The sequence below is a fragment of the Hemicordylus capensis genome, chromosome 5 (assembly GCF_027244095.1).
Source record: "Hemicordylus capensis ecotype Gifberg chromosome 5, rHemCap1.1.pri, whole genome shotgun sequence".
Lineage (NCBI taxonomy): Eukaryota > Metazoa > Chordata > Lepidosauria > Squamata > Cordylidae > Hemicordylus > Hemicordylus capensis.
In genome coordinates, this window is record NC_069661.1 from 142,075,666 (window position 1) to 142,100,358 (window position 24,693).

Here is a 24,693-nt window from a genome sequence, read left to right on the forward strand (position 1 = left end):
AACTGATTATCTAGACCCTTTTCAGGCCACCTTTTGGGTGGGCTATGAGATGGAGACTGCCCTGGTCAGCCTGATGGATGATCTCCAATTGGGAATGGACAGAGGAAGAGTGACTCTGTTGGTCCTTTTGGACCTCTCGGCAGCTTTCAATACTATCAACCACAGTATCCTTCTGGAGCGTCTGAGGGGGTTGGGGTGGGAGGCACTGCTTTGCGGTGGTTTCACTCCTATCTCTCGGTCAGATTCCAGAAGGTGTCTCTCAGGGACTGTTCTTCAAAAACTGAACTTCAGTTAGCACGTAAAGAGATAAATATGTAACCTGAATGGGGTACCTATAGGGATTTGTTATGTTTCCAAGAAAAGGGCTGTAAGTTAAAAAACCTAACAAGTACAAAATCTGGTTAGTAACTGGTTTCAGTACCATCAGTTAAATGAAATCTATAAGAAAGAACTTAAAGTTGGATTTGAGGATCAAATGTCGAGATTTGAGAAGGAGCTGTGTGAAAATGATGAAAAATTAGTTTCTAAAATGTATAAGCTGCTGCTTCTGGAGGAGACAAGAGATGAAGTGGTTAAAACGACTATGATAAAATGGGCTCAAGATGTGGGTCATAATATAGATATGGCAGCTTGGAAAAAATTATGGAAAATGGATTTAAAGTATACTGCATGTTATACTTTAAAAGAAAATTATTATAAGATGATGTACAGGTGGTATTTGACACCCCAAAAATTAGCATTAATGTATTAAAATGTTCCAAACAAATGTTGGAAATGTGGACACTGTGAAGGAACTTTTTTTCATATGTGGTGGTCTTGCGGGAAGGCAAAGGCCTTTTGGGTTATGATATATAATGAGTTGAAGAAAATTTTTAAAATGACATTTCCTAAGAAAACAGAATCCTTCCTGCTGGGAATAACGCAAGGAGAGTTTTCCAGAAGAAATTTAACAATTTTTATGTATGCAACCACGGCGGCCAGAATAGTATATGCGCAGAAATGGAAGGACAATGAAATGCCCTCAAAAGAAGATTGGCTGATAAAAATTTTGGAATATGCTGAGATGGCAAAACTTACAGTACTGATAAAGGATGAAAACTTGGAACGTTTTAAAGAAGATTGGAAACCATTCTTACTATACTTAAAGAACTATTTTTCTAATATCGATTTTTCAGCAGGGTTTGAAATTTAGTAATAATAGCAGGTCGGGTAGAGTAAAACCGAGTTTGTAATGTGTAGGATATATGCTTTGAATTATTATTGCAATGGTTGATTTGTATAGTTAATGAATCGCACAGATTGGTGAGCGGGAAGTCAATATTTACTTAATTAGATGTAACGGGATTGTTAAGATATTGTAAAAACCAATAAAATTTTAAAAAGCAAAAAAACCCAAACTGAACTTCGGTATGATGTTCCTTAGGGCTCCATATTGTCTCTAATGTTGTTTAACATCTACATAAAACCCCTGGGAGAGATCATCAGGAGATCTGGTGCTGGGTGTTATCAGTATGCTGATGACACCCAAATCTATTTCTCCATGTCAACGTCATCAGGAGAAGGCATAACCTCCCTAAATGCCAGTCTGGAGGCAGTGATGGGCTGGATGAGAGGTAACAAGCTGAGACTGAATCCAAATAAGATGGAGGTACTTATTGTGCAAGGTCATAACTCGGGAGATGATTTTGATCTGCCTGTTCTGAATGGGGTCACACTTCCCCAGAAGGTACAGGTACGCAGTCTGGGGGTGCTTCTGGACACAAAACTTTCCCTGGTGTCCCAGGCTGAGGCAGTGGCCAAAAGTGCCTTTTATCAGCTTTGGCTGATATGCCAGCTACATCCATTTCTTGAGATAAATGACCTCAGAACAATAGTACATCTGCTGGTCACCTCCAGACTTGATTACTGCAATGCACTCTATGTGGGGCTGACTTTGTACGTAGTCCTGAAACTGCAGTTAGTCCAGAATGCAGTGGCCAGATTGGTCTCTGGGTCATCTCAGAGAGACCATATCACTCCTATCTTAAAACATCTACACTGGCTGCCGGTAAGTTTCCGGGCAGAATACAAGGTTTTGGTTATAACCTATAAAGCTTGGGCCATGGGTATTTAAGAGAACATCTTCTTTGCTATGAACCACACCACCCATTGATATCATCTGGAGAGGTTCGTCTGCAGTTGCTCATCTGGTGACTGCTCGAGGACAGGCCTTCTCCATTGCTGCCCCGAAGCTTTGGAACATACTTCCTGCTGAAATAAGAGCCTCCCCATCTCTTACAACTTTTAAAAGGGCAGTCAAGATGCATTTGTTCACCCAGGCTTTTAATTAGATACTGTTTTAATTGTGTTTTAATAGTTTTACCTTTTTAATTTTAATTGTTGAAATGTTTTTATCTTTTATTGGCTGTTTTTATTGTTTTGTAAACTGCCCAGAGAACTTGTGTTTTGGGCGGTATATAAATAATAATAAGTAAATACATATATTTAGAGTAGTTTGCACAGAACTAATCCCTTTGTTCATCTGCTTTTGTGATCCAACCAATTAAGGAATTTCCAGTATAGGTTTCTAGCATGCAATTTAATAATTTACTAGGACAAAAGACTCAGCGGTCTATAATTGGCTGGATTTTTTTATTACCTTTCTTATAGATCAGGATTATTATAGACAATTCCAAGTCTCTAGGCATACATACTTACTGATCAATAAAAGTGAATAATAATGCCGCTAGAACCACACCATATTAGATTTAATAAGTTCAATGGGAATAAAGTATCTTCTGGGGGGCGTCCCTGTTTTTTTGTTGCTTTGTCAAGTCTATAATCTTCAGATTAACTGGTCCCCATTTTGGTAAAGAGAGATCAATTTCACCATCTATTATATAAGAAGATTCTAAATCTGCCATAATACTTCCATGTATGATAAATCACATAATTGTGTCATAATGGATCTCTCAATTGAGCAGTAGTTTTGCTTTCCCTTTATCTGACTATGAGAAAGTCCAGAGCATGATTTCTTGGCTCATCATCCCTTGAGAAATGTTGAGGGCACCAGCACAACATCACAGTTCATGTGGACTAGCACATCCTGAAAAGTGTCAAGTACAGAAACCTCTGTGTGATAGGAAGGCACTTTCTCATTTCTGCTCTTGCTGTGCAATGAAATACTCTGACAAACACATGCAGTTGTGTGTTTTTTGTCAGAAGAGCATGGAAATACACCTTGACATTCCTTCAAGAGTTCATAAATAAGCCAGGAAGTTGGGGATTTGCTGTGCTGCTGTAGATGATCTCTCCTTAGGTACCCTGTCTTTTTGTTTGCTGCCTAGCAGAATCAAATGATAGTCACAAGCCATCTGGCTCGAAGCAAAAAGTATCTTGCTATCTAGAAACTCCACACTGTTGCAATATGTGCGGCAAAGCAACTATTCTTTTCTGCCCCCATTGCATCCGCAAGCTAACTTCCAGCAGAGTTATCCAGGGCTGTGAGAGGACTAGTACACAGCCCTTCTTCTCTGAATCTGTATTTGGAACCATCAGTTACCTATTGTGACATTTTAAATGAATTTTTTGTGCATAAAATCTCTCATACTCAAGCCAATCTGGACTCCACATTTATCACAGAATCTATAGTGGAAGTGTTCAGCAGCTCCTCTTATATGGTGAGCTTGGATCAGTTTCAGTCTGACTCCTGAGGACATGAACATGCTGCTTCGAGTGGTGCTGCCTACCATGTGTTCTCTTGACCCTTGTCCAAATGGCTTATACTCTCTGGTAGAAAGGTTATTGGAGGGGATCTAGTAGACATCATAATTGCTTCTCTGAGGGAGGGCAGAATGCCTTCTTGTCTTAAGGAGGCAGTTATCAGGAGAAGAAGCCTACATTGGATCCCTCTGAGTTAAGCAATTATAGGCCCATGGCTGAGCAAGGTCATTGAGAGAGTGGTGGCCTCTCAGCTCCAGATGGTTCTTGATGAAAAAGATTATCTAGATCCATTTCAAACTGGCTTTTGGGTGAGTTATGTGCTGCAGACTGCCTTGGTCAGCCTGATGGATAGGAATTGACAGAGCGAGTGTGACTCTATTGGTCCTTTTGGATCTCTTGGCGGCTTTCAATGCCATTGAACATGGTATCTGGATTCTGGAGCATCTGAGAGGGTTAGGAATGGGAGGTACTGCTTTGCAGATTCCAGATGGTGCCACTTGTAGACTGTTGCTCTTCAAAACAAGAGTTCTGGTATGGAGTTCCACAAGGCTCCATAATGTCTCCAGTGCCAGCATCATCAGGAAAAGGCATAACCTCCCTAAATGCCTGCCTGGAGCTGGTCATGGGCTGGATGAGATATAACAAACTGAGACTGAATCCAAATAAGATAAAGGTACTTATTGTGTGGGTTAAAGGCAGTCAAGACACATTTGTTCACCCAGACTTTTAATTACTCATAGATTTTAACATTGTTTTAATGTCTGAGATGAAAGTTTTGGGTGGAATATACATTAGCACTTGGCAGATCAATACTTCAGAGTGAGAGAGAGGATAAAAAGTAATGTCTTCTTATTCAAAGTCATTCTTCAAGAACAACACAATTAAATCAGCAGTGTCACAGGACACATGATGCATCTCCTGCTAGACTGGACTGTTTCAGACAGCAGGTGGGGTGAGGGATCAATTGTAGGTGGGAAGAAATCAGTCAAAACCTAGCGTAGAAATGTTTAATCAATTTAAAATATCCTGATCAATTAAAAAGACAGCATGTTAAAAATACTGTAAGTACTTACAGAAATGCATAGGCAGCAGGTGCCTTCTTAGAAGAGGTATTCCTCCTCCTTTATCCCCTACATGGGAGGGAATGCCTCTTCTTATGTACCTGCTAGGACACATAACTGCAACATCTAAAACAGGGCTGCTCAACTTTGGCCCTCCTGCAGATGTTGGCCTACAACTCCCATAATCCTTGACTATAGGCCACTGAGGCTGGGGATTATGAGAGTTGTAGTCCAAAAACAGCTGGAGGGCCAAAGTTGAGGAGTCCTGATCTAAAAACAAAGAACAAGTCTGTTGTTCATTTTATTAATATGCATATTTCTGTGAGTTTAATCAATTAAAACACATATGATAACTTTAATAAAATTTCTGCATTTGAATGACAGTCCTTCTAATACAAAATCGTTTTAAAAAAAATTAGGAGCCTATCTATTTGATATCAGCTAGGAGGCACTTGAAAATCACTTGAAAATCCTTTTCCTGCCAATTTTCAACTACAGCCACTACTGTTCACAGGATTCTGCTTCTAATATCTGCAGGCATCATTTTTTACCCTTGCTTAAAACTGAATCCTGTAAGTGACTGGCTGGCCAAAGGACAGATCTAGGTTCTCTTAACCTGCTTTCTACTGATTGTGGGAATACCTTCCATGTGTCCCTTCCCTCAATCTCTGAGAATATTACAATGGCAGCCTTACAGTGTAGCATAAGAGATACTTCACTAGTGGTTTTTAAATGCATTTCAACTATTTCTCTACATGTAATTGTATGCTCTCTAAAAATTCCTTTTTGTGAGGGACATTCTTCATTTGCTAAATTCCCAGCTGCTCTGGAACTCAGAAATTGAAAGGTTTGAAAAGTCTCTTAAGGGGAGGCAGGGCAGGGCAGGGCAGGGCAGGGCAGGGCAGGGAGATAGATAGATAGATAGATAGATAGATAGATAGATAGATAGATAGATAGATAGATAGATAGATATCCATGATATGGATATGGAGAATCATGGGAAGATGGGGACCCAGACTAATTGAGAACCAGAGTGATGTACTGGATAGACTATTCTACGAGGCAACTCCTCATTCAGCAATTAAACTTAATAGATAAGTCACCATATCCCAGCCCAATCTACCTCACAGAGTTATTTTGAAGATAAAATGAGATAACCCATGTTCTGTGACCTAAGCTTCTTGGAGTAAGATATAAATATGACAAGTCATTAAATAATCACTTCTAGAGAAGTATGTGGTAAGTAAACAGCACAGAATTGAAGTGGCTGGTGCAAAATTCTTAGGGTTGCCAATAGGTTTTGCTGGGTCAGGCCCTAGTCTGGCAAATGCAATATCTCACCATATGAATGGCCCTGTACGCTCTGGGACATCCCAGAGATTTAGTGCCCACCCCCTATCCCCAGTTTGTTCACTTGAACCTTCTTGTCTCTGGTCCTGGAAGTAGCCCCAGGCTAAACCAGCTTGCATGGCTCTTGCCATTACCTTACTAACACCACAGAGATAATGGGGATTGCATTATATGGATGCCATGTTTACTCTCATGTAGCCAGTTCAAGAGCCAGTTCCATGAACTTCCTTCTCCCATTGCAACAATCCCATTCTTAGGGCTCAGTCATTGTGTGCTGTTCCCTAACAGCTGTTAGGGTGATGTTTTGTTTTGTTTTCTTTCTCCTTCCAACTTTTCTTTTTGACAGTGCCATGGAAAGCTACATAGTGAATGGGAAACCCTTTGCCATGACAGTGTTTGGAGCAGCAAAGGTTTCAGCATGTTAGCAGTAGCTTGTGACGTTTGCCAAGCCTGTGAATTAAACATCCACTGAAACTCTCTCTTCTCTCCCCCTCCTTTGTTTTCTAGATGACAGAGGGCCGCCGGTGTCAAGTGCACCTTCTTGATGACAGGAAGTTGGAACTCCTTGTGCAGGTAATGAATTCCATCTGCAGATCTGAGGGCTTGCCACAGCGCTTAATTTTGCTCTATGCAGAAAAAGAGGGTTTTAATTAAATTAATGGAATCTCCATTAGTCGGCTTCCTTCTGAGTTTTGATCCTCTCTCATTTGACAAGCTAAGCTGGATCAAGGTGGATCGATGTGTAGACAAGAGACCTAGAAAGGAAATCCCAGGATTTTGTAGGAAGTGACTGCTTGTTGTGCTTCCCTTCATGGGGTCAGTGTTTCATTGTCATGCTGGAGGATCCTTTTCAGATGTCAGTTGAGAAACTGAAATCATTAATGATCCCACAGCACTCTTTTGCAAGTAAAAGAAGAGTCATTACTCAGTGAAGAGGCCCAGCTTCAACTCCATTTATGCCTCTGAAGCTTCTGTTGCCTGTGTTACGAGGTCTGCAGGAGGTATGTCAGCTGCCACCCTCCGTGAATATGTTGTGGCACAGGTGGGGAAAATTAGTGTCAAATGGTACAGATCCGTAAACAGCAATAAAAATACCTTAAGGGCTGTGCAGGACAGGCAGCTGTGACATGGATGCACTGGAAAGAAAGAGGGTGGAAACATGACCCAGAGAACCAAGAGTTGCTTTATTGAAGGGTAATAGGGGAAGTAAAGTAAAAGTATGCCATCCAGTTGATTTCAACTCCTGGTACCCACAGAGCCCTGTGGTTTTCTTTGGTAGAATACAAGAGGGGTTTACTATTGCCTCCTCCTGCACAGTATGAGATTATGCCTTTCAGCATCTTCCTGATGCTGCCCAATTTAGTACTAGCTGGGATTCGAACTGGCAACCTTCTGCTTATTAGTCAAGTGTTTCCCCGCTGCTCCTTTTAAGGTGGTAATAGGGGTACAGGAAATGAAAAAGTGGTTGGTTAGACACATTACTAAATTGCTATACTAGGAAGTTGGTTAGAGGTCTAAGGGTGAAAGAGAGAGAGAAGAGCAAGTTATGTGTCATATCTGCCTAGATTTCACTGGTTGGAAACCTTCTCTCCATGGAGCTCAAGCACAGGCTGAGCTCATGGGCATATCTGGGCAGCATGCAATGGCAAGGTGCATGCAGGCATACAAATACAAATACCCCAAAGGGTTCACAATCTAAAAATGAAATGTAAGATAGACAGCAGCATTAGCCACTGGGGGTGGGGGAATTGAGCCATTTGATCTCCCCCTGCTAAATAAAGAGAACTACCACTTTAAAAAGGTGCCTCTTTTCTCAGTTAGTAGGGGAATAGGCAGCAAGCGTACAGGCAGCCAAGGTGGCAGATGCGATGACAGCAGCAAAAGTATGATCCCAAAAGCAAAAGCGTGATCACATGTTTGAAGGGGGTTCTTATAAGCAAAAACATGTCCTAAACATGAGTTTAGGAAGTACACTGAAATACCCCCCAAATGGAGAAGTGAGCGGTTCTGGTAACACTTGTGCTTATGAATAGAACACTTGTGCTTTAGAATATATGTCTATATTCTAAAGCTTCAGCATCCTAAAACTTCACTGTCAAGTAGTTGTCATCTATTATCTCTGAGATTACTTGGCTTCTGTGCTTGGGTGAAATGACCTACATAAATATAGGCTGCACGTCACGTTGCATTTGTAGCACAGCCTTTGAGATACAAAGAGGTTTGTGGCAATAATATGAGTCTTAATTCCAGTTCTCACCAAGTTGGTATGTCTGTATCTGAGCAATCCTTGAATATTTTTGCACGGTGTTCTTCACCTTATTCCCTCCACCTGTTGTGCATCCCTTCTTTCTGCCTTTACACAGAAAACTAGCATATCAGAGAGAAAGCTTCTTGATAGCTTGTACCCTGTGTGCTGGGATTTCCCCACTACCTGCTATCTGAAGGCTCAGACACAGGTTTAGCACCTCAGTGAGAACTTGGTCTTAAGATATAGTAGGAAGGGAATTGACTGTCCACCATGTGTGTGAAGAAAGATGATATGAGGAAGGAAGGTCAACTTCTGTATTCTCAGGTGGTTGTGACACAGTGGCCCAGGGGCCAGAAGTATATCCCCTCTCTCCCTCCACAGGTTGACACCACCTAAGTGCAAGGGCTTTGCAGTGATTTATCATATTTGCATCCTGCCCTAGGAAGGCCCCCCCCCATTTTACTTTAATAACAATCCTATGGGCTAGACGGAGACTAATAGCACTAGTGCTGGGATTAACATCTGAGGGTCAATACCAACACAAGGCTTTCTTGTCTTACCAAAAAAGGAGGAGGAAGCATGATTCTAAAATAGCAAATCAGTATGGTAGTGAGGTATCACCCCGAACAACAAATGAATACAAATGATCACAAATGACCAGGCTCAGACATAATGCTAAGTCATGATCAAACCATGATTTTCTGTCATTAGCACAGTGCTTGCTTGCACTTGCATGTTCTCCCTGTCCCTTTGCATGTGAGGGAAGGAAATTTGTAGCTTCTGTTCCTGATTTAAAAGAAAGAGAAGATATCTCACTGTGTACAAATCAAGAAAAACCCTGGTTGTTCTTACCATATTTTGTGAACACAGCAGAATATGAAACCATGATTCAGTCCTTATAACCTGTTCACAAACTGGGATTAGAATAAACCAGAATTCGTTGGTTCATGTGCAGTGACAAACCCTGATTTGTTTTAACCCAGGAACAGAAAGTGGCAAATTTCCTCCCCTCACACATAAAGGGAGGAGGAATGCATGAGCCTGAGGCTCAGGCTAGTAACACTAAACCATGATTTATGCATTATTTTTGAATCGATTGATTGGGTACTTCCAGATGATGGTTTATTCCTCAAACACTGATTGTTACTGGGAATTTTGCACAGCATCCAGATAGCATTCTCCAGATCCCCTTCCTTCTTTGCATGATTTGTGCAAAAAACCACAAAACATCAGTTTCTTTTCAGACCACTTTTTTCTTACTTATGCTAGAGGGAAAGACTTGCATGATGAGCAAATATGTTGGCAGACCATATCACAGCTCTGAGGGAAGTTGGTTTCAGTGTAGGTGGTGACATTTGTCTGGGTTGGCTCCCAAAATCATGACCTTCCCTTCTGCACATGAAAGCAACTTCCACTTTGCCACTTGATTTCTGGTAGTTGCCATTTGTAAGTCCTCAGAAACCACTACTCTTTTATTTTAAAAAAAAAATAGAATCCTGCTAGCATTCACATTTATTAATATGAATGGGAGCAGGATGTATATAAATATGTTATATAAACAAATACATACCCAAAGAGTTACTCAGATGCAAGCCTCACTGCTGTTAATGGGAGTTCCTCCCATGAAGTAGGGACGAGTGGAGAAAAGGAGAATAATGAGTTTGGAGGTCAGTCAGCAGTTGATTTTTAAAAATTTAGCTTTTAGGGGAAGATGTTTCCTTTCTCCCCCTCCCCAGCCTCTCTCTCTCTCTCTCTCTCTCTCTCTCTCTCTCTCTCTCTCTCTCTCTCTCTCTCTCTCTCTCCTCCCCATCAAAATGATTGTTGCTGCTCTTTATTAGGAATGTGCAAATAGATTCGGGTTCAAATTGATTTGTACCCGAATCTAGTGGATAGAGGTGATTTGGAGACAAAATAGATAACCCCTGTGGTCCATTGGCTAGATTCGGGTCCAGATCTAATCGTGCCTGATTTGATTCGAATCGATTCGGATCCGTCCTATTAATTTCCACATATTCCCAGCTTTCTTTAAAAAAAAAAAAAAAGCTAAGCTTTAGCCCTTGTAGAAGTGGAGTTATGGAGGAAAATGTGTGGGGTCACTATTTTTCAAGTGTGTGGATTCTTTAGTGTATAATAACTTTTCCTCACTGAATCCCTATGAGGATTCATTACACACCCTCATTTCTTCTATTCATTGGTCATTTATGTACCAATAGTGGTCACTATTTTTCAAGTGTGTGGTCTGAATCTATCCAAATCCGAATCAAATAAATACAAATCGAATCGAGTGATATGAGGGGTAGATTTGGACACACAAAAAATCAGGGGTGATTCGATTTGGGCACAAATCAAATAAAAAAAATCGATTTGTGCACATCCCTACTCTTTATTCAACTTTGCAAAGAACTAGGAACCATTTAAACCACACCAAAGGGACATTATTAGAAACATTATTCGTGTTCTGACTGTTTGATTTGCAGCCATTTAAATGGCAAAAAGCCAAGCCTCAAAACTTTAAAGTGAGTGTGCTTGCACAGAAATGCCTATCTTCTTAATTGGGTGGCCTTACAAGGATCTGCCATGCATGCAATTGTCAACTCATTCTGACAAGAAGAAAAAAGTTATAATTGTATTAGTGATTTCTCATTATAGTCTATGGCCTTAGCATTGGGGAAAGAGAGAGAACAGCTGAGTGTAGCAGCAGCAGCAGCCTCTGTGATCTCCTCCTCAGGCTTCAACACCTAAGTGATCTACCTTCTCCTCTTCTGCATCCTGTGGTATTGCTTCCCAGGCATTTAATTTTTTGAGAAACATAAGCACCTTTGTGAAATATTTTTCCTCCCAGTAATCAAAAGAGCAACAATTTGATATTACTTACTTATTCCAAGGAAAATGTGTGTAGAATTGCAGTCAAGTCATTAAAAGGAGATGATGGAGCAGAAGGAAAGGTGGAACAATTCAGCAGCACTCCAGGTAGTGAATTACTGTGTGGTTAAAATAGATTCTGCAGGATGTTGAAGTACTACAAAAATCTATTTGACTAAAGGTGCCATTGGGATGAAGATTCTCCCAACTGCAGTGCCTCTTTCAGTGTTGTGAAAAACTATTCAGTCTCCAGCCTTGCTTTCTTTATATCACTGACATTGAATGAATTGTTTCCTGTTCAACAATGGCCATGTTTCCTTGCTTTGGCCATAAGCGAGAAACAGAATGAGAGACTGCATAGCAGGACAAGGACAAGAATACTTTGTATTTATAAATTACTTTCCCTAAATACACAAAGAACTTCACAAGCATTATCTCAATGATCCTTACAGTAACTCTATAAAGTGAATCTTTATTGTACTTGTATGATGCATGGTTTTTATATGTCTGTCCTCCCCATTATTGATCTTAGATTTTTGATCAAAGCTTTCCCAGCTTGTTCTCGTAGCCACTGAGCTACATTGGCTCCCATAAAGTATCCAAAGGGTTAATTGGAAGGGTTAGAAAATGACTTTTAAAAAATGCTGCTTGGTGTAGTTGGAAACAGGAAATGAAACACACAGCACTTAAATTGCTGTCCAGCAGCCTGCATTCTTGGGTGAACTGGGTTGAATCTTAGTCTCATTCTAGCAAAAAAGGAAGAAGATGAATGGAAGCCTTTTGAAAATGATTTGTATCACAGGAAACGCATTTCAGGATTGCTTTGTGTTGTATAATGGCTCATCAAGGTTATTTTTCAGGCAAAAGGAGCAACAGAAAATGATTAAGACTGTTCTTGTAAAAATATTTTTTTAAAGAGATGTCTTTGGCATTCACAGTCACTCCTTATGCCGAGGCACTATTTTAGGGGATGGTTTGGATGATGCTCGAAGTGGTAGCAAGCATGAATTGTCCCCTTTGCTAAGAGGGTCCACCCTGGTTTTCATTTGAATGGGAGACAGAGACTACATGTGTGAGCACTGTAAGATATTCTCCTTAGGGGATTCAGCTGCTTTGGAAAGAGAACCTGCATGCTTGCATGCAGAAGGTCCCGAGTTCCCTCCCTAGCATCTCCAAGATAGGACTGAGAGAGACTCCTGCCTGCAGCTTCCAATGGTCTGACTCAGTATAAGGCAGCTTCCTATGTTCCTAAGTAGGCTTGCATGTGCCTTCCCATGCAAATGCATCTATCCTGACTTGGCACTCTGAACATCCGTGCATTGGATCTAACATCTGCATATAGCCTGCACTCACATGTCCAACACAGCTGACCCATACATGTTGACCTGTGGTTTGTGGTAGCCATTATACAAATAAATATGTAGCCTTTACATAGGAACATAGGAAACTGCCATATACTGAGTCAGACCATTGGTCTATCTAGCTCAGTATTGTCTTCACAGACTGGCAGCGGCTTCTCCAAGGTTGCAGGCAGGAACCTCTCTCAGCCCTATCTTGGAGATCCCAGGGAGGGAACTTGAAACCTTCTGCTCTTCCCAGAGCGGCTTCATCCCCTGAGGGGAATATCTTGCAGTGCTCACACATCAAGTCTCCCATTCAGATGCAACCAGGGCAGACCCTGCTTAGCTATGGGGACAAGTCATGCTTGCTACCACAAGACCAGCTCTCCTCTTTCTTAGGGGAATCTAACTCTATGCAGGGTCCTAAGTTCTTTCAACAGGGGATTATTTTCCAAAAAAGGATTGCCTTTCCAAAATGGCAATTTTACTTTGCTTCATGACAGGAAGGGTGAGTGTGCATTCCTACATTGAGGGGATTTATGTCAAAGACTGTGTGAGACATCAGGGTGCCCTCCATACACTGGATTTTTCCTTGTACATTGGAACTTAGGCCACATTATCATCATGCTAAAAAGTTTCTTTGTGCTAAAAAGAAACCCACCCACCCCGGCATGGTTCCCTGCCCCTCGCGGCACCCATTCTTTTTCTTCCATGCACCAGGGGAGCCCCTTTTCTCTCCATTGCATGTGTGGGACTGGCAGCAGCCTCCCTGAGGGAGCAGCCCAATGTAGGCTGTCCTGCCCCACCATGCTCCTCATGCCACTGCACAGAGCGGGAACAGAAGGTAAGTATGTGTATGTATGTACTGAGAGGAAGCATACCCAAGAGTCAGCAGGAGAAGGGTAAGCACAATGGGGGCCTTACAGTTGGGTCTCCCCCAACTGTAAGACTATATCAGACTGGAACCTGTATGTGCAAAGAGGTGGTGGCATCTGAGTGGCAAGGGCAGGGCAGCCTACTCCAGTCTTCTCCCTCAAGGAGGTTGCTGCTTCTTTCGCCGCATAGTGGGGAGAAAAGGGCTGCCAGGGCTGCCGCTGAATGCCCGTCACGGCGAGCATGGTGGCCCCATGGCAATTACAATTACAGCTCCACCCCTGGAAGAGTTCCATCTGCTGGCAATAGGCAGAATTTTTACTGTAAGCTTTACGAGGAAATAAAATGTGTCTTTGTGGTTGGTCTGGCAAGGCATTGGTCTTGTGGAAGTCTCCTCCCAAATAAGTTTTTGGGGTTTTTTTTAAGGCAATTGAAATAAATTTTCATGGGCCCAATTGAAAATGTTCAAAGACACACACCACACATGCACAGGTAGGAAAGAGGAGCAGCATCCCACCTCCTCTAGAAAGCCATTGGCCAGAAGGGGCCAGAGAAAGACCAAGGAACAAGCGGTATGAGTGGTGCATGGGGGGAAATAACAAGGAACAGAGAAGAACCCTATTAAAACAACCCTGATATGAACAGCCTCTAGGTTTCTCCAAATTATTTTTATTGCACTTATATGAGGCTATTATATGCCTCCGTAACTCGCTCTACTTTTACCCCACTTAAACCCATGGTAATGCTGGCAGTCTGGGAAAAGCTCTGGTCTGGGAAAATAATCCCCTGCTGAAAAAAAGACCCTGTCCATTTAGAAGGTTGTGTTATAGATGACCACTGAGTGCTTCCAGTGGCAGGGGAGATGAGCAAAATAGTGTACCCTATGTGAACCATGTTACTGCACTAGTCTGCAGTGTAGCAGTGTCCAGCCAAGAACATGTTGTGGACTATATTATGCTCAGAGTTCACCCAGACCAGAAGACATAAGCACTTCAAATAAATAAATGAATCATTTGGAATACATTAGTCTTAGAACAGGCCATCAGTTTATTAACTGATTTATTTATTATGTGTTAAGAGTTTATTATGTGTTTATATAATACATGAAGAAATGTTTCTAATTAATAAACTATACCACTGTTCCTCATTGTGCGACCCACAGGCCACTGATGAGCCACTGGCTGCCTGCACAGACCTCAGTGGTGTCTCCTGGCTTGCCCCATCTATTCTGGGAGGAATAGGGAGGTGCTAAGATCATGAGTCAGAGCAATTGTCACTAGATTTCTGCATAGATGTGGAATAGAACTAGTTGCAAGAAAACATTTCAGAATTAAAGCCTTGTCTATACAAGCAGCAGATCATGTAGTAAAAAGCAGTTCTCAGGTTGTACCACTTGAGAATACAGATAGGAGTTTGGATGACAGAATGTTCCTGCATTAAAACAAACAAAAAACAAGTCCTTGCATATAGGGAATGTTTTGTGAGGAAGAAGTTTCTAGCCTGACATACTAGCAGGTTTTTTATGTGTAGGGTTTTTTGTGCAGGAACATTAAAAAAAATAACCACCCCCTGTGCACACATAGCCACCTAATGGTGCAGCGGGGAAATGACTTGACTAGCAAGCTGGAGGCTGCCGGTTTGAATCCCTGCTGGTATGTTCCCCAGACTATGGGAAACCCCTATATTGGGCAGCAGCGATATGGGAAGGTGCTGAAAAAAGGCATCCGCTCATACTGCACAGGAGATGGCAATGGTAAACAACTCCTGTACTCTACCAAGAAAAACAACACATGGCTCTGTGGTCACCAGGAATCAGCGTTGACTCGATGGCACACTTTACCTTTATGCACACAAACCAGCAGTCCCAAATAACAGTGTCCAGAAACCAGTTTATCATGTGATCTGCTTCCTGTATAGACAAGGCTGTAATTCTGAAACGTTCTCTTGCAACTTGTTCTATTCTGCATTTATGTAGATATCTAGATACCATTGCTCTGACAAGTGATCTTAGCACTTCTGTATCCTGCCCAAAATGGGGCCTCATGCTGGTGCAGATGGGCAACAGTTTTGAAGATGCTGAACTGCAAAACCTTCTCAATTTGAGGTTATGAAAAGTTAGGTGAAGAGAGTTGATGTAAAAAGAGATCTCACCATGTCCCCAGGGAACTGTGAGCTGAGTTTCTTCCAAACTTTGTAACTGAAATGACAGACACACATTTCAATAAACTGAACATTGACTGAGGTGTCAGTCTTGCCCTTGTGCTTTAGGTGCATTTTTAACTCTCATCCTGAGTCATGATATTTTACTTGTGAGTAGGACTCCTTACTTCCAAGTAGTCCCATTGGCTACATTAGATGCCCCCAACATATCCAGACCAAGGAACCTAAAAAATGTACATTTTACTTCAGGGGAGTGCAGTGATGCCCCCTACCCCACCCCAAGCATGGTGCCCTGTGGAGTCGCACAGCTCACAGGGGCTGCTTAGCTAAGACAAAAAAAGCTTTCAGCCTCAACACCAATGAGGATCCCACATCTCAGTTCTCAGCATTTCAGCTGGCCCTTTCCCAGACTACTTTCCCAGGTTCAGAGCCATGACAGTTAAATTACTTAGTAGTAGTAGTAGTAGTAGTAGTAGTAAGTTTATTACGTTCCTTAGACCAGCTCAACATTTAAAATAAACACATTTATAATTTACAAAATATTAAGGTTGCTAATAGAAACTCTACGAAGTTTGGATGCAACAAAACAAAACTTGGCCACACTGATAGAGGTAACAGATTTAAAATTTGACAGCAAGAAGTCTTAGTAAAATTGATCCGTATGGCCAGGATGATTCTTTAAGAGATGAGCAATGAACTTAATACAAGCATCCCTATAAAACTGACAATACAGAATAACATGAACAACTGACTCTATATCCCCTGAGCCACAAGGGCAACAACTCAATGCATACGGAACTCGTTTATATTTCCCGTCTAGGAGTACAGACGGAAGGGCATTCAAACCATCAAGGGTCAATGCTCTCCTAAACTTAGGTAAAAATATATTATCTAAATATTCAGCCAGTTTATGACTGAAATTTTGGGAGCCTCTATACATTCCCCTTGGTAGTTGTGCACACTTCTCCTGCAGATCTATGTCCAATAGCTGTTGTCTGACAAAACCTATCGCCTGATCTAAGCCCCTCCCTATAAGGTTTTCTTGGGATGTGCCCAGATGATGCAATTTCATTTTCAGAGCTATTTACCATTTAGACGTAAAGCTGCCAATTAACACTAAAGGTGCTAGACCAACTGGGAAGAAAACCAAATGCAGCCAGAATTTGATTATACAAAACCAGATTTTCATTTTGAAGGTGGTAACCCCAATCTCTCTATGAGGAGTCACGTTAGCTATGCCTCTGGGGGCTTGAAGGATGGCCCTTAATAATTTAGTTTGAACTGCTTCTAATATTGTAAAATTATCAAAAGGCCCAATTTGTGCACCATAAAGAATTTCAGGGTATATTTTAGCCTTCAGTAATTTGACAGCCTCTGGGACATAAAGAACTCCTCTTGAAAAGTAGAAAGATTTAATAACATTTGCCGTCTGTCGGGCACTGTGAGAAACAAAGCTAAGATGAGCTTTCTGGGATATGCTGGAATGAAATACAACCCCTAAATATTTGAAAACCTTGACTCTCAGTATTATGTCCATTTATGGGTTTGGGGGCATTTTGCAAAAACCATCACCTTAGTCTTGATATAGTTTACCTCCAAGGCCTCCTTCACATTATAGACAATCAGGGAGGTTAAGGCACAGCTTAGCCCTATCTTGTATTAAATTACTGAAAATGAGCTTATTCTAAGTAAAACAACAAGCCATGGAAACTTCTGATTTACATCAATTTACAGTGTATGGGCCAGCTCCCTCTTGCCCAGCTTATACGTTATTTGTTTGTTTCTGAATTTTACCATTTATCTTTGAGCCTTTTTGAATCTTGACCTCTTAATAAACTCACTCTCCTCATTCTTGTGATCTCATTCTTGGAGGTATATTTGCTCATGACAGTCGACTGTAAGGGAAATTTGGGGTGGTCTGGTGCCTGAATGCATTTCTTTCTCCTTTCTCCACTGTTATCCCCTCTGAGTTATTTCTTGTCCTCCAGGGATGTTTCGTTTTACTCTGTGTAAGGGACTATTGTAATTGCACGGCCTAGAAAGCAATGCGTTATTATGGGAGCACACTACCCTTCTCTTCCCTGCCAGTCTTCTGCAAGACCTACTGGGGGCAGGGGGACTCCCTGTGGCATTTGCTGTGTCTCCTATGATGTGGCATGTCAGGATGCTTTTACGGCTAAAAAGATATCAGCTCTTCCTAATTGCTTAGACAGAGACGCTGACTGGCGGCTTAGAATTGGGTCATGTTTAAAAATAAATGCAACTTGCATTACCTCACCATGAGGAACAGGATATATGGTCACTACTGTCAACTTCTTTTCCTTGTCCTCTTCCTCACAAAGAATCTTTCAGATAAACAGGGCACAAGCAGATTGCCTAATCTTTTTCAATTGTCTGTCTTTTTATCTGTACATCTATCCACCAGCATTCATAGCTTGGTCATCATCCTGATCTCTATGTCCTAAGGCCACTGTTTCTCTAACAGTGAACAACTTTCCCCATAGTTCAACTCTGGCACTAGTCCTCCTCTTCCAGCATAAGTTGTTCCAACAGCAGTACAAATGTAATGGGAAGAGATCTTGTTGAAGGAGACTTTTTACTCTATTTGCTTGATCCCTAATGAAGGCCATTGTTCCTAGCCCAATACTAGTCAATGGAATGGTGAAATAGACTGGATCACATACTTTCAATCTAGTCAATTTCATGTACAAACCTGGGAGGTTGTGGGGGTGGGGGTGTAGATTATATTATGATGCTGGCCTTATATATTTGATTATCATAGGGAATATGGCAGAAGATAGGAATTATGAGAAATCATGTCTGTGCTCCTTAATTGTCAGAACATTCTCCAGAGATGATCTGAAAATAGCAACATTTGAAATTTGGAAGCACTATGTTGCAACAACCAAATAATAAATATTATTGGAGAATTAACTTTAAGTCGATAGTTTTTCATAAAGGCCAGACAAAATGCACAAGTACTTTCGATCAAGGCAAGTTGTTTGTTCAACAGTTTCAATCTATGCATAATTACTATTTGTAGAATTAGATTTTACCACTAAATTATCTTTTATTTGTTGAAGATTTAGCTTTTGCTGTCTTGGTTATTTTTGAATTGTGAGTGGTGGGTTATTCCACCACTTATTATTCCATTTGGGTTATTCCAGCAGTTATTCCATTTCTATTTGAAAAGTGTATTTCCCCCTCTGAATATAATAATCTATATATTTAATTTTCCTAAATGTACCTATTGCTAATCCCATATGTGGCAGCTCTCGTGAGAGCAGCAGTCTGGGGGATAGCAACGGGGACGGGAGATAATGGTATCGGCAGCAGGCCAGCCCAGCCACCAGTTGGCCAGAGGAGGTGGCAGCAGGCCGGCATGGCCCGGCCGCCGGTCGGCTGGAAGAAGCGGTGGCGGGCCGGCTTGGCCTGGCCACCGGGAGGATGTGGCAGTGGCGGGCCGGCCTGGCCCTGGCCAAGGCACCAGTCGGCCAGAGGAGGTGGCAGTGGCTAGGCTTAGACTGGCCCACATAGGAACAGGGCATATTTCTGGTGCACCCCACCCGCGGGGCACCCCTGCACCCCACCACACTTGGTAGCAGTGTTTACTCTCATCCTTAAGTACCCATTCTGCTCAAAACTTGTTGTCCTCCCCACATACATTCCACCGCCCTCTCACTGCCCCCGGTCTGGCCCTGGCGCGGATGCCAGGAGGAGGGGGTGGGCTGGCTTTCCAGCTGGCTCGCAAACCAGGGAGTGGCCGGTCGGCTGGCCGGCTAGCCAGAAACCTGGGTATGTCGGCGTTGTGGGTGGGCCGGTTGGAGGCTCAGATGCTCTGCACCTGGCCCAGCTAGTGGCTCATATTAGTCAAGGCTATGTGGTTGTCATATATTAGGAGGCATATTAAACATCACCTTTATGGTCATGTTTCTTGGGACTAATATCATCAGCGTTGGAAGCATTGTGGAAAAATATACAATGGGTTTGACAAGAAAACAGGATCCATTCACAGCCTAAGACTAGCACCACTGCCACATTTATTTTAGGGTTTTGTTCAGAGGCCTTGACAGTGTTGGACTCCCTGAGCAGGCAGCTCAGATGAATTTTTGAGTGCTTCAGTCTTCCATGTTGCCTGACATTGCTGGATGTATTGGTGATTAATAGCTTCAAAAACAGGAAGAGAGCAGTTGATTCTTTTAGAGAACGTAAAAAGGTTTAAGTATCAAAATGTGGGTGTGCTATGGACCTCAGCCAAGTCCTGTGGTCTGGACCCCAGTACCTAGCAATGCCCAGGGATACTCTTACCCTGGATGTCTGGGCCAAAATCCAGGGTCTCCACACTCCCTGGTGCCCCACAAATCCTCTTTAGTCTGTCTGAGGTGGTGTGGTTGCCTGAACATTGGAATGTTTCTGCTAATGCATATTTGCATAAATAAACCTGCTTTATATTCTTACATTCTTGTGAGTTCAGTTGCTGTTTGTGCCCTCAAGAACCCACATGTTAAAAATTGTGCGTTTGTGTGTGGGGGATGATCTTAGCTTGCAGCAGGTGTGGCGGTGGGGGGAGGGCTCCAAAGGCCTTTAGGTCCAGGCTCCAAAATTGCCTAGGTGCACCTCTGGCAATGCCCCTAGTATTGTTGCTCTGTTGGTTTCACAAAAATCAAGACAAAGTATGAGGAGAACAGATATCATTGGAAGAGTTAAAACACATGCTTAAATCTTCCAAATGTGCATCACTGTGGCTGGATTTTGCCCAATATTTTTTTATTTGGCCAACTCCAGTTATATTAAATCAGATCCAAATATTTACATAAAGCAAGAGGTGAAGCAAGAGGAGAAATTCAGCTCTCATAGCAGCCTCCAGCACCTTCTTAGAAGGGGCCATCTTTCTCTCTTTGAAAATCTTTACACTAAACAGTAATAGCTTATAGTTGTGAATGTCCTTGCATGGCTTGATAGTACTTTGTTTTTTCAGCAAGATCAATGTACTGATTAACTATTATTATGTTCCCTGGATATTGCATGCATGTGAGAGGTATTGTCAGCCTAGGAAAAGCAGTGAAGAACAATGTACATCTAAGGAGAATGTAAGGTTAGCATCCATTTGATACCCACTTCCTCTAGTGCCCTGCTTTGAAAGCCCAAACAAAGTAGTATTGATGCCTGTCTGTCTAGATTAATCCCATCCAGTTTATTTGTTATGGTTGGCCATCTTGGCCATTTGTGTTATCTTCAGTTTGATAGTTTGTTAGATTTTTCCCCCCAAGACAGAGACCTATTTGTTTCTTAAATAAAATTCCCTAAGCTAGCCCATCTATCCTTTAATGTCAATTTGGACTTGAAAGCATCTCATCTTGTTTCCAAACCCAACCGCAGTTTGTTGCAAATGCTTCTTTCCGCTTGTTTGATCTTTATTAAGGAGGAATGTGTCCATTCACTCCTTGGTCTTGTGTAAAAGCCAACCCATTGCATGGGAATAGATTTTAATAGCAAGGCCCTGGGACAGCAAGAGGGATGGGAAGGGGGAAGGGATGGTTTGCAAGTAAGAACAGGGCCTTCATGGTTACCAAGAAGAATGTTTTCCTCTGTGTTTAGAAGAACCATCTAGCTGTCTCTTGGGGTAATTTATATTACTTCCTTTCAATTGCCATTTTGCTAATGTATGCCATATGTTAATACCTTTCTGCTTTGTGATTTGTGAAGTCGTTACTATTCCTTTTTCTTCTTGTAACCTAGAAAATTGGCACAGCTGAGACAGATTTATGCTTCCCTCCTAAAATAAATCTCAAAACCAGCTCTTTTGGTCATGATAAAGTGTTCCAGGACCCAGCAGGGCTGCAGCTCGTATTCCCAAGATCTTCATTTTGTAAACACACAGATTTCACAACCAAGTGTAATGTTTGATTCTCCTTCTCTCTGTGTGTATGTGTGAGAGCGCACATGTGTGTGAGGGGTAGGAGGCTAGATTCAAGCTAAACTTCAGTTTGTTAATAGGTTTTGTGATTTGCCATTTAAAAGCTATATAAAACAGATTTTTGGCGTATCTGGCTCCATTCAAGTTTACTGGTAGTGACATGAGAGCCGTTTCCCTATATCAGGATCCTGCGCTGCTGTAATAAGTGTCTGAATACAGGAACCTCCTGGGTAGAACCAATCATGCGTGTTCTTTGCACTCACTTTACCAGGCTGAGAGAGCAGTGTTTTAACAGTTAAGGTGTTGCTTTTTAATGTGTTAATAAGGTGAATGATAAATATGTATGTGGCTCTCTTAAATAAAGGGGAAATGCTGTAGAGGCTCTGCCCATAGCAATGCCCCCCAAATTCAAGATTTTTCTCAATTACAATTTTTTTTTACACTTAACAGTGTATTTTCCCTTTCTTTGATCCTGCAACTTATAGCTTGTTATTTTTAATTGGTTTTCAAAAGGAGCAAGTAGTAGACTGTTTTCCCTCCTCTCACTGCCCCCCCTAAAAGAAAAATTCTCCTTATTTTCATTATATTTTATCTAACTACTGAAGCTGGATAGAGTAACTGCAGCCACTGTGAGAATGAGGAGTAAATCACTCTGAAAATGTTACATCTGTACACAGTCTGAGCTTATGAACTTCTCAAGTAACCTAGTGATGAATACTCAGAGGGTTTCGGAAAGGACCATAAATCCATTGAGTACCAAATGTTGGTAATTCCACACTATTTCTATCAATTTGCATATATTCTGTTTAGACCTCTGAACATAAGAGGATTTTGTTCCCCTCTTTCTCCTTAGAGTTCCTACTTAGGTGTGGGATTGTTAGCTTGATGGTGCTATTGGCAGCTTTCCCCATGGGATCAGAAGGCTAAGGTTATAAGAAAGACTAGGAGGCGGTTCCCATGATCAGTGGGAAGCCCGCTCTCCTCGCAGACGACTTGTCAGTTGGCTGCAGGCGGCCGAACCAGCCGCCCACACTACTGCCGGCTCCATTACAGAGCCAGTGGGGGCGGGGGAGTTCAGTGGCCACGCAGCCCCGAAAGCTCCAGCATGCCCTGCGCGAGCACACAGAGCATGCTGGAGAGATCCCCAAGCTGGGAGGCTGCATTTAGCCTCCCCGCCGGTGGTCTCCTTGTGAGTTGCTGTGGCGTGAAGCTACACTGCGGCAACTCACGATTTAAAAAAAGACGGGTTAGCGGAGCGCTCACTCTGCTAACCTCGGCTAATGGGAGGGGGAATTAGTGGAGTTTGCTGCTGGGAGCCACACCGCTCCCGTGGCAGCACACGATCCACTAAAAGCGGGCTAGGCTCCCTTAGCCCGCTTTTAGTGGATCGTGAGAATCTCCTCTAGGACTCATTTGTACTTAATGCAATATCGCTCAAATACCCCTGGGAGGGAAAAATTGTTCAAAATTATTCCCTTAACCAATGGAGCTTGATCCCTGGCTTGCTATAAAACCTCTGATGGTATTGCACACTCTCATGAGAGGGTGGTTTGCTACCAGAAGCCTGAGAGAGAGATGTATCTTTTGTCACTGACTCTCATAGCCACAGTATTCTCAGTGAGCAAATCTCCCATCTCATGAGGTTGTGGTCTTAGGTTGACCTTGAGTTGAGAGTTGAGAGTCCCTATGGGGTTCTCTTTTTATTCTGGAGAAGAATTGATTGCGTTCCCCTTGGAAAAGGGAGATCCTCTTCCATTACTTTAGTAAAAGATAGATCCTAAAGCTTCTAGCTTGATTGGCTGGAACTTTAAACACTAATACCCACACATCCTCATACATACTCAAGATGGGAATGGGGAAATGGGGGGAAAATGTAAGAGAGGGTCAAGGAAGAGAAGGCCGTCCTCTAGAATTACCTTGTTCAGATGAAATGCATCTGAGAGGGGTCCAGCAGTCCCAGGAAAAGTCCTTGGAACTTCTCCCCTTGGGTTTTGCCTAATTATTCTTATAGGTAGTGGTAATTTTTATTTTGGTCACTGATCAGCAAATAAATAAAAGGAAAAAGGAAAAATACATTAAAAAAATTCCTAGAAACATTTAAACATATTAGGGGGAAACGCCAACATCATTTGTAGGGAAGCAAGAAGAGAAAAACTGAATCAGATTATAACAGCTATCCTCGGTAGATAGTGATACTTGGTTGTTCAACTACATAGCATGGTTTTCCAAATTCTGCTGGCAATTAGGCAGAACCTGGCAACTACATATTTTAAAAAACTCTTACATATTTGTCCACCGCCCTGAGCCATTTTTGGAAGGGCAGTATAGAAATCAAATGAATGAATGAATGAATGAATGATAGCATATGTAGAAATTATTGGAACAGCCCAGAAAATTTAATAAATATTGAGTAATGTGCCTATTATAGATGTCCCTATAACAATTATAATATAGTACTACATGCACTGTTGATTCTATTGCTCCTGAATCTCAGGGACAAAAGCACTCCCCAAATGGGACATTGTTAAATCTGCCTTAAATCTGAATTTGAATGGCACCATTTCTAATACTACAGAATTGGAGTATGAGCCAAGTAGGGTGCTGTACATCAGTTGAGCCAGCGCTTTGGATTCAATCAGCCTTATTGTAGCAGGAATGAAACAGGCCCCTCTAGAGTTGATTTAAAAAAAAAAAAGCCAAAATGACTGATGTGGAAAGTGCATTTTGAAGCACATACTAGGAGTGGGCCTTACAGCTGCCAGAATATTGAAAAACTATACCTAAATACTTAGAACAACTGACTTGCTCAATCCTGAATCTGTTGATAGACCTCCTTGGGCGCTTTGCAAACCTCATGATTTTAGTTTTGGTATGGTTAATCTGAAGGGCATGCTCCTTGCAATAGAGAGCAAGAGAATTAAGTGCCCTTCTCAGGCCAATTAATGTTTGGGATAGTATTATAGCATCATCAGCTTAAAGTAATAGTGGCCAGTTTGTGGGAATGAAAATCAGAATTAGTTAAAAAGGCGACAATAGAATTTATATAAAAATTAAACAAAAGCAGTGCTAAAATACAGCCTAGTTTAACACTTCTGTATGTTGAGATTGCCTTGGAAAGATGGCCTGCTGCAGAGCACTTTACTTTGAGACAAGTATTCTGATGCAAACTATATATCTTGT

The 24,693-nt window shown here is 41.9% G+C and overlaps 1 protein-coding gene across 10 annotated transcripts in view; it reads left to right on the forward strand.

Moving 5' to 3' along the window:
• The window catches only part of FRMD4A (FERM domain containing 4A), a 614,972-nt gene that overhangs the window by 387,567 nt on the left and 202,712 nt on the right, over positions 1–24,693 (forward strand). For all 10 annotated transcript variants that reach the window (XM_053257645.1, XM_053257644.1, XM_053257646.1 and 7 more), the window contains one exon: positions 6,621–6,686. In XM_053257645.1, coding sequence (XP_053113620.1) covers positions 6,621–6,686 — 66 coding nt within the window. The remainder of the gene's footprint in view (positions 1–6,620; positions 6,687–24,693) is intronic.